Source organism: Lissotriton helveticus, chromosome 10 (genome assembly GCF_964261635.1).
Source record: "Lissotriton helveticus chromosome 10, aLisHel1.1, whole genome shotgun sequence".
NCBI classification, from domain to species: domain Eukaryota; kingdom Metazoa; phylum Chordata; class Amphibia; order Caudata; family Salamandridae; genus Lissotriton; species Lissotriton helveticus.
Window position 1 is genome coordinate 716025674 of NC_136071.1, and position 17411 is coordinate 716043084.

At 46.1% G+C, this 17411-nt stretch overlaps 1 protein-coding gene across 2 annotated transcripts; it reads right to left on the reverse strand.

Moving 5' to 3' along the window:
* Positions 1 to 3368: 3368 nt before the first annotated feature.
* On the reverse strand, positions 3369 to 14001 carry MNX1 (motor neuron and pancreas homeobox 1). 2 transcript variants are annotated; one of them, XM_078664356.1, is made up of 3 exons: positions 13414 to 14001; positions 7016 to 7176; positions 3369 to 4703 (listed from the first exon to the last, which is right to left on the reverse strand). In XM_078664356.1, the coding sequence occupies exons 1-3, from the start codon at positions 13889 to 13891 to the stop codon at positions 4353 to 4355; spliced, it is 990 nt and encodes a 329-aa protein (XP_078520482.1). In that variant the 5' UTR covers positions 13892 to 14001; the 3' UTR covers positions 3369 to 4352. The 2 variants fall into 2 exon arrangements, with proteins under 2 accessions (XP_078520482.1, XP_078520481.1); XM_078664355.1 differs by having other exon boundaries at positions 7016 to 7194; positions 13414 to 13891.
* Between the last annotated feature and the right edge of the window lie 3410 nt (positions 14002 to 17411).

Below are 17411 nucleotides of genomic sequence, written 5' to 3' on the forward strand. Positions count from 1 at the left end.
CACGCCAAAATTGGGCAGAGGCTGCAGTGCTTTTTGTTTGACTAACTGGAATTGTTAACAGGTGCATTGTGGCAGCCACAGGTCCTCCTTTGTGCCCTATAAAGAAAGCCGTGCCCTGTGTTGAATTAAATCATTACTGTGACCTTGGTGGTGGGTATTATGCAAAGGGCAAAACACCTAGAATGCTGCTAGTGCCCTTTATTAAGCATTGTGTATCTCTCTCTCTCTCTCTCTCTCTCTCTCTCTCTCTCTCTCTCTCTCTCTCTCTCTCTCTCTCTCTCTCTCTATATATATATATATATATATATATATATATATATATATATATATATATATATCCCATATCGCTGCAGGCCTTAGAGAAGACACGACGGACGCGCGGATTGCCCCGGGAATGTGCTCGTGCCCCGGAAGCTCTTGTGCACACTCTGTCCTGCAGTAGGAAATTTCCGTGCACGCGGTGAGGCCAAAAGCAGAGATTGAAATGGCACCTTTATTGGAGATGTATCACTTCATAAAACGGCAATGGCGTGCGTTAGCAAATTTAACTCAAATATGAATTAGAAATAAATCACAAGCAAAGGATTAATATTCCTGTGTGGCACGCCGTTAGATTCACAGCGTGGCTGCTGAGTGACAGAATTATGTCGTTGATATATCACGAAACATTAGCAGATGCTGGACAGAAGGCAGTGATCCAGGGGGGGTTGCAACCAATCAGAATAAAGTAGCTGAGGTACGGGCCGGTGGTTCTAAATCACAATATTTTGAGACAAAATAAAGAAATGTATGTTCTCCTTGTACTCAAGCCTTTATAGGAGAGTTGCAACAATTGTCCATTTCTTTTGTTTATGATTATATTTTGAGTGACTATTAGTCAAACTATTCGGCTCACGTGTTTAATAAACTGTTTTTACTAAAACAATTTCGAAGATTCCAAAGGCGGGTGTTATTGTTAAACAATAACCGAGAAGGCCTCCCTGGGATGCCAACTCGTGCCCCCACATATCAGCAGTCAATAGTCTGTAAAATAACAAAATCTACCGATCAAACACAATTATTACTGGGCTGTATGGCTCAAATAACGTTGCGTTTTTTCTTCTTCTAATAAGGTGCATGACTTTTGGGTGTATTTTTTTTTTATTTAAAAGCATTTACTGTAGAAGTACAAGGAAATATTCCTAATGTGTGCCGAGGAGCTTTGCATTTATAATGACATTTTTAGCGAGTTGACACTGTGCTGGTAATGTTCCCAGCAGTCCAATGTCAGTAGCACGCTGCTAGTTTTGTGGCCGTGCACACAAAGGGCCCATGTGCCGAACACATGCCCCTTGTCTGTGGCTCCCGGAGCCGCTCGCAGATGCCCCTGTATTCTGAGCCATTCTAGCACTCACGTGAAATGTTTCTGCAGCTCCACTCCCCCACCCCGTCTGTTTGGTTTCACATTTGCACCTCTCTGATGCTGCGATTACCAGTGGTTCTCAGGGCCAGCTTGACCTGACCCCGGGCGCCTGAATACCCCCTTGTGGTGGGAAACGGAATAGCCGCCGGAGTGATAATGAAAGTCGGCTTTCTCACTGCACCGTGGTCTTGAGCAAGTCACGGGAGCTTATGTATATGTTTTTATGTGTGCACTTTAATATAAGTCAAACTCGAGCCAATGGTATTGGGTGCATGAGCGCCTGTTACATTACACGAGGTCACATTCATTTTTTAGGCACAGGGAGATTAAGTAAATTGCTCAGAATAATTCTGGTGGAAAATCCTGCTTCTTATGGCGAGCTCGCGCTGCAGTGTACATGGGAGTGTTTTACATCTCCTATGTATACCAAAAACAGTACATCTATGTTTCATGAACACGTTTTACACGGATTTATTTTTATTTGTATCCCTGCTGTAGGCTTTAAATCGTTTAGGTAGGAGTCCAAACGGTAGATACACCCATTGGCTTTGCCAGTGATTGGAACAAGTAAACTGGATTACTATCATGAATTAAAAAAAACATGACTATGTGTCTAAAAATCAATCTCCCCTACTGGTTCTCGTACAGAACGTTTTAAGGGTTCGTCTATAATGTTAACTGCATAGAAAAGAAAAAGAGTGCCAAAGGGCGACTCGTTCGCAGTGGGCACAGGAGGAGCCTTCTTTAAAAATGAACCGGAAGTGAAATCGACACCTGTGTATGAAATGAAGTTGACGATCAATCGCTGGGGAGTGGAGAAGCATGTAGGTCAAGAATCATCGTGAATTGCAGGGCGAATTCTCATTGTCTGCGTGTACCGTGAACACGATTCTGCACTAAAAACCTCGGTAATTCTCGTCAGCCCCAACCCTCCTTTCACGTCAGCTCATTACCTCTGATTTCTCAGCTCTTATCTTACTTTCCATATTTTCTCGTGTCTTCTTTATTTTTCATACACTTCATTTTGAATCTCACCAACTTTTTGTAAGTATATAAATTGAACAATTCAAAAGATTATTTTTGACCTACAAAATAATGGAATAGCACAATGCCGATATTTAACACCTTTTACCAAAAATTCTAAATTATATATTATTTTCTGAACATTTTATCTATTGCATTGGTCTAATAAATCTATTAAAACCGCGAGTAAATCAAAAGAAATTGTCAGCAAATAAAGCAAATTAACAACTAGATTTCTGAATAAGGAGGCGTGGCGTGACAGCTGTCCATGTGTGAAAATGAGCAGCATCTGGAAAATGTCAAAAACAAAAATATAGAAGACGAAAAAAGTCGCTCACAAATATGGACTACCAAATAAAGACCATACAAAAGCATCGATGCTCCTAATTCCCAGGTTTGCTAGTCATTTATTTGAGCCCTACAACAGGCAGAGAGTGCACCTGACAGAATTTGGAACCTCGAACAGATCAAAAGGTTTGTTGGTAGAATTTTTTATCGTCTGTATTTTACAGTCTAGGTTTTGAGTTTTGAATTCTGTAAGTACTAACTGTATATTTTGACACCTGAAAATGTAACAGAGTTGCAGGTACAACAGTAAAGAGCTATGAAACACAGAGGAGACATTGCAAGAATCCTGACTCATTTGTTTTCATTCTCTGTACTCCTTTGACCTTCTTGACACTCCTTTCCAGACAGCTTAATAGCTGAATTCTGATGTGTTGTCATGTATTTCATAATTCTCGGTGTTATATCACATAAAAAAATTGTAGCCCCCGTTTATTTATCGACATAATAAAAACATAAAAGTATAAGCTGCTTACCATCTAAACTGAAGTCTGAATGGATACAAAAAGTCAAATGATTTTGTACTGTGCTTTGTCCCGACACTTCGTTACAGTTTAACGAAATGCCCTCAAACAAAGTTAAAAGTGTATACCATAAATATAATATAAAACAGATTTATTTTACATTCCACCGTGGTTGATGGGATACGCTAAATAATAATTTAGCATGCATAAGTAGAGGTATCTTTTTTTATAAATACAATATACAAAAATAAAGACAGTATACAGTCTTATGACATTTCCAACAGAATGACCTTCCATGATGATGTAAACAATGTAACAAATATACACATATATAACAAGCACAGACATTTACAATGATGGACAAAGGAGCGGTGTTCTTAGTTCCGAGTCTATTAACACTGATTGAACGTGTAGTCTTCTTGGCTAGTGTGCTCCGGCTCTGACTCTTCCCAAAAAGAGAACTGTGAAAATTAAATGACCAAGATGCCCGAGTCGATATTTCCTGCTGTACTGTCAACGGAGAGCTTCTCCCACTTGGGCTAATTCTTACTCATATTTTAGCACACTAAAGGCAAAATTGTGCAACACGTGGAGCCAAAAAGCGGTTGACCTGTAAAAAAACAACAACAAAAAACACTAAACGCCATTGGCGGTCCTCCCCCGGGGGTCTTGGTGCAGGCCTTGCTCCTGCAGGTGGAACGGTTGCCGGTGAGTTGGTACAGTCTAAGAAGGGGGTTGCCTTCCTCTGATTCCCTTCCCTATGTTGACGCTGGTCGAGGGCCCGGTCTCTACAGTTTAAAATGTTTCGTGTAGGTTGGTGCAGTCCGTTGAAGGGGCCTTGAAACGGCCTCTCCGGCCGGCAGTCAGGGTCTCGCTCTAAAAACACTGCCCGTCGTTTGGTACGGTCTCGAGAGGGGCGCGTTCAACGTCCTCCCCTCTCAGTGAGTTGGTAAAGGACTCTCCGTAAAGAGGCGAGCAGTCTGCTGGACGCTTGGTACAGCCCGCACAGGGGTGTCCCTCACTCCCCGCGTGCTCCCTGTGTGACAGCGGCGGGCGCGAGGGCGCGCGCTGCAGGGGCCAGGCCTCGGCCTGCGCCATGTTGAGTCTACGGGCTGGGCTCATTGCTGCGCCGGGGGCGGTTTGCCCTGACTGCTCCGCCGGCGGCTGGGGCTGCTGTCGTCCTCTGCCGAGGAGCAGTCGGACGAGTGGTAGGAGCCGAATCGCCGGGCTCCGAGCTCCTCCTCGTCGTCGTCTTCCTCCTCGGCCTCGTCGTCGTCCTCACTGTCCCTGTAGTCTATGCTGGAGAGGCGGGAGTCGGCCTTGTGCTTGTAGTCCGCCTCGGCCTCCTTCTCGTCGCCCTTCTCGCCCCCTTTGGTGCTCTTCTGCTTCTCGGCCTCCTGGGCCGCCTGCTCCTTCGCCTTCTTGCTCCTTTTCCACTTCATGCGCCTGTTCTGGAACCAGATTTTCACCTGCGTGAGAGAAACGGAAAGAGGGCGTTATTAGTGGTGAAATGGAATTATTTACCCGATCCAGCCAGTTAGTGACATTTATAGGTGGTTCAACGAAGCCGTTTTTAGATATTTACATTACAATTAATTGCCAGCACTTCGAGGTCCCTCACTGCATGCCATGTTTTATTCAGAGTCTATCATCTCTACCGTAACACGCTTCTAAATTGTTTCGTTGATTTAAACTGCACTTTTATACGGGTAGTTTATAAGTGGCATGTTTTTATCCTGCTATGCGATTCAATACTAACCTGAACGAAGTGTGCGCGCGTCACACTTTTGGTAACTGGAGAGGAAGGCCATAACCAGAACTAGTTCTATATTTACCCTTTGACCTTCTTCGGAGCAGGTCCAAGTCATTATTGATAAATCAGGCTTTTTTGTCTCGCGTAATTACCAAAGCCTAACTTCTCATGATGATTATTATGGGCTGGAGATTGGTGATTCCGTGAACATTAAATTGAGTATTCTTTATAGAGCTCTGCCCAGGGGAAGCTCTGTATGGCATTTGTATTGCATAGTGGGCAGTAGCGTAGCCAGGTGTTATGGGTCCTAGTGTAAGGATGGAAATGGCCCCCTCTGGCTGCTGTATGAATTATGAAATACAGCAATAAACAGGCTTATTGGTCGGTGAAACTGCACCTGCTATACAAATGAAAGATCCGCCCCTGATAGTCGAGGGCCTGCTCTGAAAAAAGCCACACCCTGTACATAATACAAACTTAAAGAGAAAACATTGGGCTTCTTGCTGGTTACAATAAGTTCAATGTATTCCGGCCCTCTCAGTTCATAGCTTGTTGGATAGAGAACTGTATAAATTGTTTGTCTCATATCCCCACCTGCTTCGCATCTGCATACTCTTGAATGGCCCGTCTAGTGAATAATCAGCATGCGTTTTCTATTAATAAGGGTAACAAACCTTTTTTAAGAACAGATTATGGTATCTATAAAATATGGAATTCTTACTGAACTGAAAGTTCTGGTCAGTCTGTAATTAAGATTTCATTGCCGGATTGTGAAACAATTAGCTGGAGCCATCCAAAACTAGTGGTTTTCACTTCCCTTTAAATGCATGCAGAATGCACACTCTTGATAAGACCAATGTGTACAATTAAATACAATACAATTCATAATACTAGCGCTGCGACTCCTATTCAGCTTACTGTGTTCAAGAGCATAGCTTTTGGGCTGCCAAGTTCAACGGTAAAGCGTCCACAAGGGCAAGTAGACAAGCGTTGGGAATGGAAGAGACAGTTGCACAGCATGTCCTCGTACACATAGGGTCTATAACTGACACCAAACATGGTGATGTCTTGTACACACTTTAAATACTGTACGTTTTGTGCGCTTGTGTTTGTGAGAGGCAAAGTGTTTGTGCGCAAGAGGCAGTGCGGGTGTTTGTGAGAGGCAAAGTGTGTGCCTGTGTGTGAGAGAGAGAATCTTCCAAGAATCTAAAATTATTATAACATACCCTTTCTGAAGACACCCGTCTGTGCTTCTAACACCCCCTGTCTGTAGACACCTGTCTGTGCATCGAACAACCCCTGGTTGTAGACACCCGCCTGTGCTTCTAACACCCCCTGGCCAGAGACACCCGTCTGTGCTTCTTAAACCCCCTGGCCGGAGATACCCGCCTGTGCTTCTAACATCCCCTAGCCAGAGACACCCGTCTGTGCTTCTAACACCCCCTGGCCTGAGACACCCGTCTGTGCTTCTAACATCCCCTGACCGGAGACACCCGTCTGTGCTTCTGACACCCCCCCTGTCTGTAGACACCCGCATGTGCTTCTAACAACCCCTGGCTGTAGACACCCGTCTGTGCTTCTAACATCCCCTGGCCGGAGACACCCGTCTGTGCTGCTTACATCCCCTGTCTGTAGACACCCGTCTGTGCTTCTAACATCCCCTGGCTGGAGACACCCGTCTGTGTTTCTAACACCCCCTGGCCGGAGACACCAGTCTGTGCTTCTAAACGCTCGCCTGTGCTTCCAATATCCCCTGGCCGGAGACATCCGTCTGTGCTTCTAACATCCCCTGTCTGTAGACACCCGTCTGTGTTTCTAACACCCCCTGGCCGGAGACACCCGTCTGTGCTTCTAAACACTCGCCTGTGCTTCCAACATCCCCTCGCCGGAGACACCCGTCTGTGCTTCTAACATCCCCTGGCTGGAGACACCCGTCTGTGCTTCTAACACCCCCTGGCTGTGGAGACACCCCTCTACCCTGCCCCGCTGCACATGGTGTGGTGCACCCCTCCTCTCAGCGCCGCGTACCTGGGTCTCCGTCAGCATGAGGGACGTGGCCACCTCGAAGCGCTTGGGCCTGGACAGGTACTTGTTGAGCTTAAACTGGTGCTCCAGCTCCAGGAGCTGCTGGCTGGTGAAGGCGGTGCGAGGCCTCCGGCACTTCCCCAGCAGGTTGGACTGCGCCTGGGCTGCAGAGAGAAGATGGACTACAATTAGAGGAAAGGGGTTATTACTCTGCCCGGAACAACAAGTCAACACACGCCGCGCTGCCCTGCGCTCTACGGCAAAGGCTGTCGTATATAGACATATGCAACCTATTTCATCGAGTTCATGCAACATAAACATCCATCGTAGACTATTATTCACCACTCGTGCACACAAGACCTACGAATATGTAAGGAGGTCCCGGAAACGTATATTGTGATCTATTACATTTTGTGCTAATCCTGGGACTGGCTCGTTTATTTTACGTCATTCATTAAAATACGCTTGTCTTCGGAAACATTTACAAGCTCCGCCAAAATGAGACATATTAAAAGCACTCATACGCTTGCAGATTGGAACGTGTATTTCATAAATGAACACGCCGAACACGGGTATAAAACTAACTGGACCCTTGCGGCACAGTTTTACACATAAGATCTTAATTGTAATACATATTGAATATATCTCAAAAGCCCAAAGGCCATTTAAACTGGTTCTTTGAATATATATATATATATATATATATATATATATATATATATATATATATATAGAGAGAGAGAGAGAGAGAGAGAGAGAGAGAGAGAGAGAGAGAGAATATATGTATATATGTACGTACACACACACGTTCTAGATAAACAAACACGTCTGTCTGCCAGTCCCTCGGACAGCCAGACACCTGAGAAGATTGCACAGAACTGAGTACATTGTAAATTGTGAGAAGTGTTGCATTGTGAATTTGCATTAAAGTGAGTTAACATGACAACAAAAGGTCATCAGGAGGTACACGAGAGACAAGGAAACAGAAGTATCTCCATTGATGTATTTGTATTTTGCTGACTGTCATTTTCAGCCCTGTTGTCTCCCCTGAAAATGCAAACGTAGAATGGATCCTTTGATTTCCCAGGAGCCGCTCCGGGGCCGTTCAATGAAGGGAAGCGGCCCCCGAGGGAAGGGCACTTTGCCCATCCACGGCAAACGCCCTTGATTTAGTCATCGGAGTCAGGCCGATTCCCAGGCCGGCCATACATTAGGGCCTTAATTAAAAGATATATACTTGCGCGTGGCTCGGGGGATTCCACACTCCATTGAATTGTTCTTTAACTAAGGGGATTACACGTCCTGTCCGGACGCCCCCCTAGAGTGCAGGGGCTGGAGACCTCCGAGGGAGGAAGAGCAGGCCCTAATTCATACCGTGATTAAAGTAACGGTCACTGCAGTTGGGTCATTTGTACTTCCCCCTTCGATCCCGTCGCCAACAATCTCCATAAGGGATCGTGCCGTGCACTAAACAAATTAAAGGCCGTGAAAGATGTGCAGCGCGCACCATGTGATTTCTCCACAAGATCCTATATTCCGCAACAGATGTTCTCTTCTCCAGCTAATTTTTCAATTATGCTCCGGACACTCCTGGGGATTTAATGAGTGCTCTGAATGCGAGATATCGGAAGGGTGAAACGTTCACCGGCTCGTGGCTCAGCCAGTGTGCCGTGGGCCCTGCTGCAAGGATGGAAATGAGCCCCTGGCTGCGGATTGAATGCTAAAATACAGTCATAATTGTGGCCTCTGGGCCCCGGCGCTACTGCACCTGCTGCACCAATGGAAGCAACGCTCCTGGGGACCACGGGGGAAGTGAGAAGGCCACCCTGCGGGGCAGTGGGAACAGGCCGATAGGGCAGTGTTGACGCATGGGCGAGAATAGGTGTAATCTGGGCTGTAATGTTTGCTCTGCCAACGGTGTGAAGGAGAGGGCCTGTGCATTGTGCGGGCTCCAACAAAGCAAGTGAAAGGGAGAGCTGTTTCTGGAAACAATCACAAGCCTGTTGGATATTTAGATGTGTATTCACTAGCCACCTGTTAAACTGTATGTTTTCCTCATCTGCTTCCATATGCATATGTTTTTAATCCTGGATACTTGATATACGCGTGTCTACTAATTTGCGAAACGATATCAGTTGAGTAGCGAGGCGCCTTAACGCCCTTCATAGTGTCGAGAACAACAAGACCGTGAATAAATAGGACTGTGTTTTCGGCTTCAGGCCTCAAGCAGGACCAGCCCAGGTGAGGGAGTCCGCGATCCACACTGCACGAACCTACCGGGTGTTCTGAGCTCAAACAGTCACACGGTCCAGATTTCCTCGTCGCCATGTGATTTTTCTCGGCCTGTGTCATTAGTTGTCTTGACTGCTGACATTGCTTGTTTGCGGCTGCAGGATTCTGACAGCTCTGCTAATTGTTTTTCCCGACGGTGTTACTTTTTAAACAAACCCCATTCAGAGCAAAACAATGAAGCTTTCTCTGGGCCTGGCGTGTGCTAATTGATGAATTATTTGAAGTGAGGACACACTTCACGGCTAAAACAACCCAAAGGCTCTGTGAAGTAGAAACCCCACAGGATGAGAGAGGGGTCGGTTCCTGTGGTGTTGTGTGATGTTTAAAGTGGGTATTTGCCAGGATTATCCGTGGCCTGTGACCTGACTTCTATTGTCGCAGGTAATACAAACATTTTGTCAGGCGCACAATGGGCCCAGTTTGATATAGTTTAATGGCACCCACCCACGTCCACCAGCAGACAGGCCAGCCAGCCGTGCTGCAACAGTCAGTGCTGTTGCATACCCTCGGGGCCGCCCTCTGCCGGTATAGATACAGTGACACTTCCATAAGCCATCCATGCATTGCCTATTGTGAGAATAGAATCACGTCCATTGGCGACCACTGCAATATAAGTGTTTGAGCTCCCACATTGCTTGCTTGGTTGATGAGGTGGAGATTATTATTGCACGTGCAATCCTCAATTTATACAGCCAGTCCCAATTGTAATACACATGGGAACCTTTGCCGGAAATGAAGCAAAGATACAGCTCGTTGTCTTCCAAAGGGCCTTCCGAGGAATAAAGGGTTCACCGGTCCAAGAAGGCTGACAAACATGCATGACCGGCATCAAGATCTGCAGATAGCTCAGTGGGTTAATGCGGCCGGCATTGTGCGTAATCTCGAGCTCACAGGATTGACTGTGAATGAATATGACGTTAGGTGCCGAAAAGGGTCACGACATTCGTGCTGTCCTGTCTGTATAAATGTGGCCGGAGAGTGCAGATGAGCCACTAGATGAAATACAACCTCACTTTTGTTAGAAGAACTGCCCAGCGTGTATCATAGCTGTGTACAGAGACGTCTCTGAATACACGTGTTTGTAGCCCTCTGTTTTCATAGCGCCTTTCTCTAGAAACGAGTTAGTGCTGGAAGGCAATCGGCAACACACAATTCAGTCTGGGATGTAAAACATTTTATTGGGATTACTTCCAGTCCGTTTAGATACTGCCACCACACCGCATACAGTGTGAATGCTTCACTATTCTTCTTACTATGACACTATATCATAAACATGCCCTTAAATGTGCATAGAATCCGGCTGCACTGAAGATGAATGGGGGGCTTTGTGGGGCGAGAAACGACAACGTGTAGGTTTATTAGATTTGTGTTATGGAAATTGTTTGTATCACACAGAAATTTAACAGCGTCTTGGAAATAGTGACAACACCATAGTGTAACATCGCTCGTATGCTCACGTTTACGTATGTTGTGAAACGCCGTAGGCGCTAGAAGGGCATTCAATTTCAATTCAATTTACTAGACGCTCTATTAAAGATGACCTGGGTCGGTGTAATGTAGCTGGGTTTCTAGCAGCTTTTCACATCAGCAAATACAGTGAATGCCAAATTGAATGTGACGGAAAACAGAGGCAGAAGAGTCACATATAAAGCGACTCATTATGTATAAATATTGTGATTGTAAGATGTGTACAGACCGCGATTTTTTACTACCGGCTAAAGTCTTTCGATCGCTTCCAGTTTTTTTAGATTGATTAGTTGCACACTTTAAATGTATTTCACAATTTGCCTCAGTTTCAACAACTGAAGCAAACTGTGAAATAGATGTGTGCTCCTCTTTATTTATATATTTTTTATTTAGCAACTGGAATACGTATCATGGTCTGAATTAATAGAGCGTTTAACATACACAAGACTTACCCAATGTGTGTGGGCGAACTAGAGTATGTTCTAACGAATCTATCTGGAAGCACGTATACTAAACATGTTATTTCCCGTGCCATAGCAGGAAAGATACTTGCGTTAGATTTCGACGGCAATGAGTAGCCACGGCGCCATTACATTTCATTTTATACGTTTACCTACGTTTATTGTGAAATATTATATAACACACTTAAAACTGACTCAGATAACAATGGATTCAGTCTCGTAAAATGTTCTCATTTTTTGTAAACAAAACATTAAATGAATGTGTGAAATGGAAAACACTGTATTAAATTGATAAGGTGTGAACTATATATACTTTTAAATATGTTCATGGTTTTATTTTGAACAATTAACTAATTATGCTGTCTGTTTGGATTTTAGATACTTTATTTTCCTTTTCATACCTGCATTATAATCAATATCAATTGAACGTGTCACCATTCTCGAGTTTTCTGTTTCCATTGTGGATATCTTTGTATAAGAAGGTATTACACAGACTGTCGGCACAATGTAGTTTAATTATGCTCAGTTTGGGTGTACATTCATAAAGTAAACCCTCGTTTCACGTGCTGTGATGTCGATCTCCGTTTTCATGTCTTGTTCTGATGTTAATATGTGATTACTTACTTCGGCGGATACTGTGGTACGATGAGTTATTGTAGAGGGTATTGTAGCTTATTCCCGAGCTGCTTTACTGTACACGTGTACAACATACAAGTGGACTCTGTTTTACTCGCTGTTTTCTATACCATAAACTACTGTCTCACGCGGTGGATTTGATGATCAACCCATATTCCTTCCCCATTTTATGTACGTGTTTTACCGAGAAAGCAGATTACACCCTCCTCTGCGTATGTGCCGGTTGTCATGTACACCAGTCTATCCAATTGCCAGGTTTTTGATTTGGTGCCTGTACTCGCTCCGAATACAGAAACCATTGAAACGATTCCCTGTGAATCGGCCTCTCTCCACAATATACACAGCACATGCTCTTCTGTCTGTCTGTATCTCATTCTCTGTAAATACATAACACGTGCCCTTTGTGTGTGTGCCGACCTCCTTGACGTAAATAACAGCTGCAATTGCCCACATGGGTATATGCAGCACATATACGTGCCCTCTATGTGAATGTGTCGCACTAGTCAGTGATACCCCTCGCTTGCTCGGGGTACACCACTCCAGGCCCTTTCTAGAAGCACCGTCTATGTTCAGGTACTTCTGTGTGACCCTGCATCACTCACGTGTCCCTTGTGTACTCGCCTCTCTCTATTGATGTACGTGGCAAACGCCCACTCCTCTCTTTACGCGCATGCCTCCCTCTCTAAATGATACATAACATAGCACCTGACAACGTTCGTGTATGCCCCTGGCGCTCTGTGTACTCAGCGTAAGTATCATGTCCTACCTGCGCGTGTGCCTCACTCTCCAGGTATTTATAACACAAGTCACTGGCTGCATATACTCACTATTATCCTGGAGTGCCTACATGACACATGCGAGCAGGTCTCTAGCTCTCTCTTGATGTACACGTTATAAATCTCTCTTACACTCTGGGCTTGTGCCCCGCTCTCGGCGTGTACACATGCCTATCTGTGAAAGTTCCCCGTTAGTTATCCTTAATATGTATACAGCGCCTGCGTTGCCATTCCCTATTGCATGTCCCCGGCTCTCTGTGTGAATACAGCAGAAGTCCCTCTTTCACTCCAGGTATGCGCCCCGCTCTCGGGGGGTGTACACAGTACATGATCTACTGTCTCACACCTGGAATGTACACACACACTACGTGCCTCCCACCACCCCCTCTGCACACATGCCACTGTCTTTTGTTTTCGCTGCACACGTCTCACTCCCTATAGGTATGTGTCCCATTCACAGCGTATACATATACATGACCCAGTGCCTCACGCTTGGTGTAAACATACAAGCTACATGCCCTATCACTCTGCACGCATATCACTGTCTTTTGCTTTCACTGCACAGGCCTCCCTACCTATAGGTATGTGTCCCTTTCACACGGTATACACATACATGACCTAGTGCATGGCTCTTGGAGTAATACACACACGCTGCATGTCCTACCACCCCCACTAAGGCCACTGTCAGTGGTGTACAGTGCACACGCCCCTCGCCCCTGCGTTACACGCATGCATGCATGTCACTCTCTGTGCACTCAGCGGTACTCACAGTTGAAGTCGGGCATCTTGGGCAGCATCATGCCGGCGGTGGAGGCCCGCAGCCACTGGTCCAGCTGGAAGGTGCCGGCGCTGATCTTCAGCGGCTCCGCGGGCGCCGAGTGGTGCGCGGGGCCCGGCGGCAGGTGCTGCGAGTAGTAGGAGAGCGCGGGGTGCAGCGCGGCCGCCGAGTAGCCGTACATGGGGTGCCCGTAGAGGCCGCCGCCGCCGCCGCCCCCCGCCTGCGGGTGCGGCAGGCCCAGCAGCGCCGGGTGCTGCGGGTGCGGGTGCTGCTGCTGCTGGCCGCCCATGTAGCCGTGGTGCTTGGGCAGCAGCCCCATGCGGTGCTGCGGGGCCGGCGGCGGGGACGGGCTCTCCCGCAAGCCGCAGTCCTGGTGCTCGGAGGTGACGAGCGCCAGCGGCGAGCTCTGCGGCCGGGGAGGGTCCGCCGCCAGCAGCGCGTCGATGCGGAAGTTCTTGGACTTTTCCATTGTGTGTCCCCGGGGGTTCCCTCTCGGCGTCAGTCACTCGGAGCCGCGCAGCGTCCCAGTCTCTGCGGCCGCCGTTTCCGCTGACTCCCCCGCGGTGACAGCTCTAACCCGGGGCCGGAGGCAGCCCGCTCACTTCAAGGGCCGCAGCACGCGCGCTCATTGGCTGCTTCCCCCTTTTGACGCATCCGAATGGTCTAAATAGTTGTGAGTGGCCCGCCAATCACACAGCAGTAAGCCAAGACATGTGTGAGAAGCCCACCTTTTGAGTAGTGATTAGTGGCCTCTACGGAGCTGTCAACGTAAAGTGGCCCCGCCCTTCGAGGTTTCGCCAGAAATGATTGGTGCGGAGCTTCGGGCTGTCATTTAGACTCCACCCACGAGTTGCCACCTGGAGTGGCTCCGCCCATCTGTGGACATTTCCTTACTGGATTCCCACAGGAGGCAGGCCTCAGGGCAATGGAAAAAGAAAGCTTTATTTGTGCCCTGGGAAAGGGTCAATCCTGAACAAACTTACGGTATCTGCTCATTAAACGAAGATGGAGGAGGACAGAAAACATTTACCAATGATTGCGCCAAACGCAAACAAATTTGAACACCTGAACGCCGAATGTGTCCTAAATCTCACCCCATACCTCTTACTTAATTTCTTTTGATGTGTTGCCTATTGTAAACATTGTAATTCCCCGATAAGTGGCGATTGTTAGGAATGTATTTAATATGTGTTCTTCATGTAGCTCCCTCATTTCGCGTGGTAATCTCTTTGAGAAATAAAACAGTAAACCAGTTCCTGGTTCGTTAGTGTCCTGGTTCGGAAACAATATTTTTCTGGAATATTCCAGTCACCGCTTTAGCCCAGATGTTAATGCTCACCTCGGGGATTTCAAGGCCTAAGTAAGTACTCAGAAAAGCGGTGCGCGTTTGGACAAAAACATCTCTGTTTCTAACAAAGATATATATTAATATGCATTTCGAAATGTAAGGCAACTAAAGCCAAGTGGCCATCTATGACTGGTAAGGACGAGCTGGCATTACAAACCGTGACACTAGTAGGTTTTAGCTGCCAAAACCCCTCCACGGATGTTCACGAACCAACTAACAGAAAGGCATCGGTATCTGTCTTCTGCAGAACATAGATTGGTCACGTCAAGGTCGGGGTATCATTTCATAGGAAGATGTACATATATGTAAGTGATGCACGGCTCTAAATGGACCGGGCCCTGCCGGTGCACACCACTGCCAGTTTTAAATCCCAGGTGCTGAGACGGGTCAGTATCGGGCCCTCTATTTCTGCCCTCACCCTCAGCGTGAAAAGAAATGGTCTCGGTAGCCATCATTCTTGGCGTATAATGTAAATTCGGAGAGATTGCTTTATGTCTGCTGCCAAGATCAGAAGCTATTTCGAAGGTATTCTAATTACCTGATAGCGATCTGAATGCATGGGCACGGAATCCACAGGGGGCAAGAGGGGTGGGCATAGCGGCAGACCTCAGGTGATAAAGTTGGTGAGTGGGTTTCTGCTGCCTAGCATTAGCAGCTTTTGGATATTTTTTAAGCTAAAGAAAATAAAAAAAATAAAAATATTTTCCAAGGCTTTGATTTAAAGTTCCTAATGGAGCATTATCGTCATACATAGCAGCCCTCTCCACCAAGAGGAAGAGAGGACCCGCCGAATATCGATCATTTTCAACTGATGGGACTAAAGGAGAGACCTCAAAACGGAGAATAAAGCATTCTATTAAAACCCTCCTTCCCCCACAGCATTGGGATTACAGTGTTCACTGCAATCGATGCAAAGTTCAGTTGATTTAATTTTTGTTTTATTTTTCGTTCGTGGCACCCGAACTGTGATCAACTCTTTGCTTTAGCATTTTGCTTAAGTGGATTTGTCAGTTCACATACACAAACATCCCTGCCTCCCGTACTCTACTCTTACTCTGACTGAACCCTGAACGCTGGGTACTTACTGTCATTGCAGGTGTGCCCCTCGTCGAGTGTTTTACCACTTCACCCAGTATTGCTGTTGTCTTACGTTTCCATGGCTGCCAACATTTTTGGCAGCCATGGAACAGAATCTGTAAGACAGCTATTGGGCATCATATTTCTACATGTTTTAAACGGAAAGTTAGAATTTCTGCTCTGTTCTTTGATTAATAAAAGTAACCCAAACAAGCTCCGTTTGGCGTTTGCGTGCAGAATGAAATTGAAAATTCTATGGTAACTAGTCTAGAACATGAGTCTGCTGTGTAAAATTACCAGTATTTTTCCCGAAAATTTCATTTTCAGACTTACTATTTCTAATGTCACCTAAAATGTTTCTGTATGAACTTAAATATATTGTTGCTTGTGGTTTTCAGTTATGGGTTTGTGAAAAAACGGTTTATGAACGTGTGCAGGGTTGCATTCCCCCCTATTAGGCCACACTCTTCCTTACATAGGCCACGCCCATTTTAAGCCCCCCTCCACCCCTCCCATTTTCACCCCACTTAAAGCACTGAAGAGATCTCTTAAAATGACTACTTGGTACACATACCACAGCGTACCCCACCATCCCGCCCAATAACCGCTCTCCGCCCTCCAAATCAGTTACCTCGTCGATAGTGATTTTGCTTCATATGTACCGATATCAATAGAATTGCATCTTCTTAAAAGTGCACATTTTTATCGTGGCAAATTAAATTATTATGGCTTTGGTCGGTTACAGTTTGCATCACAAACGTTTACATTTAAATCAGTAAAATTCCCTGTCTTTTGCATAGTAGCAAAATGATTATTATAGTAGCGTATTTATGCCACCGATCGTGCAGACTAATAGAAGGTGCTAATATCTTTTTATACTATACGTTTTAAATAGCTGCACTAGAAACGTTGATTTCGCCAAGCACTGTTGTTTGGTGAAACGTTTCTAGTGCCCATGACGCATTCAGCCATTCATGGGCAGCCGCCCCCCACATTATTGTTTCAAAGGATGGTCTGGTCCACCATCACCACAGATGTAATGCTCAAAACTTTTAGAAGTGATTAGTAGGCCCACGTGCACGTTGCACACCCCTTCTAAATGAGGCAAGTAGCCGATGTCACAGAAACGACAAGGCACACCCTTTCTTAATTCATATTCATTCCCCTGGTTTCTATGCAAATGTGGCCTCGCTTCGTGGCTAAACGTGTGCAATCTGGTTGTGTTGTCCCTGACAACGTGAGGGCACCGACACGGCTGGGCTGGATGCTGAAGCAGCCTTGGGAAATGTTACCCTTAATTCCACGCGCCGAGCGTCAGTACGACCCTCTTCACGTTTCTCACCCCACCTCCCAGGAGTGCATTTTCCCAGAACAACGTCAGATACATTTGTCAACACGTTACAGGTGGGAATGTCATTAGATATTTAATGCTTCGGAGTCTGACGCAGTCATCCAGAACATTACAGGAACATTATTTCTTCTCAGAGGAAAGTCACGCGTGTGGCGATATAAGTGTGTGCGGCTCCCTCGAGGCTATTTAAGGTATGGGTGGGCGCAGGTCCGC

Coding starts and splice junctions, on each gene's coding strand:
- MNX1 (XM_078664355.1), bottom strand. CDS start 13,891: ATGGAAAAGTCCAAGAACTTCCGCATCGACGCGCTGCTGGCGGCGGAC. Junction 7,195..13,413: donor CAAGATGCCCGACTTCAACT/GTGAGTACCGCT, acceptor CTCTAATTGTAG/TCCATCTTCTCTCTGCAGCC. Junction 4,704..7,015: donor TCATGCTGACGGAGACCCAG/GTACGCGGCGCT, acceptor TCTCTCACGCAG/GTGAAAATCTGGTTCCAGAA.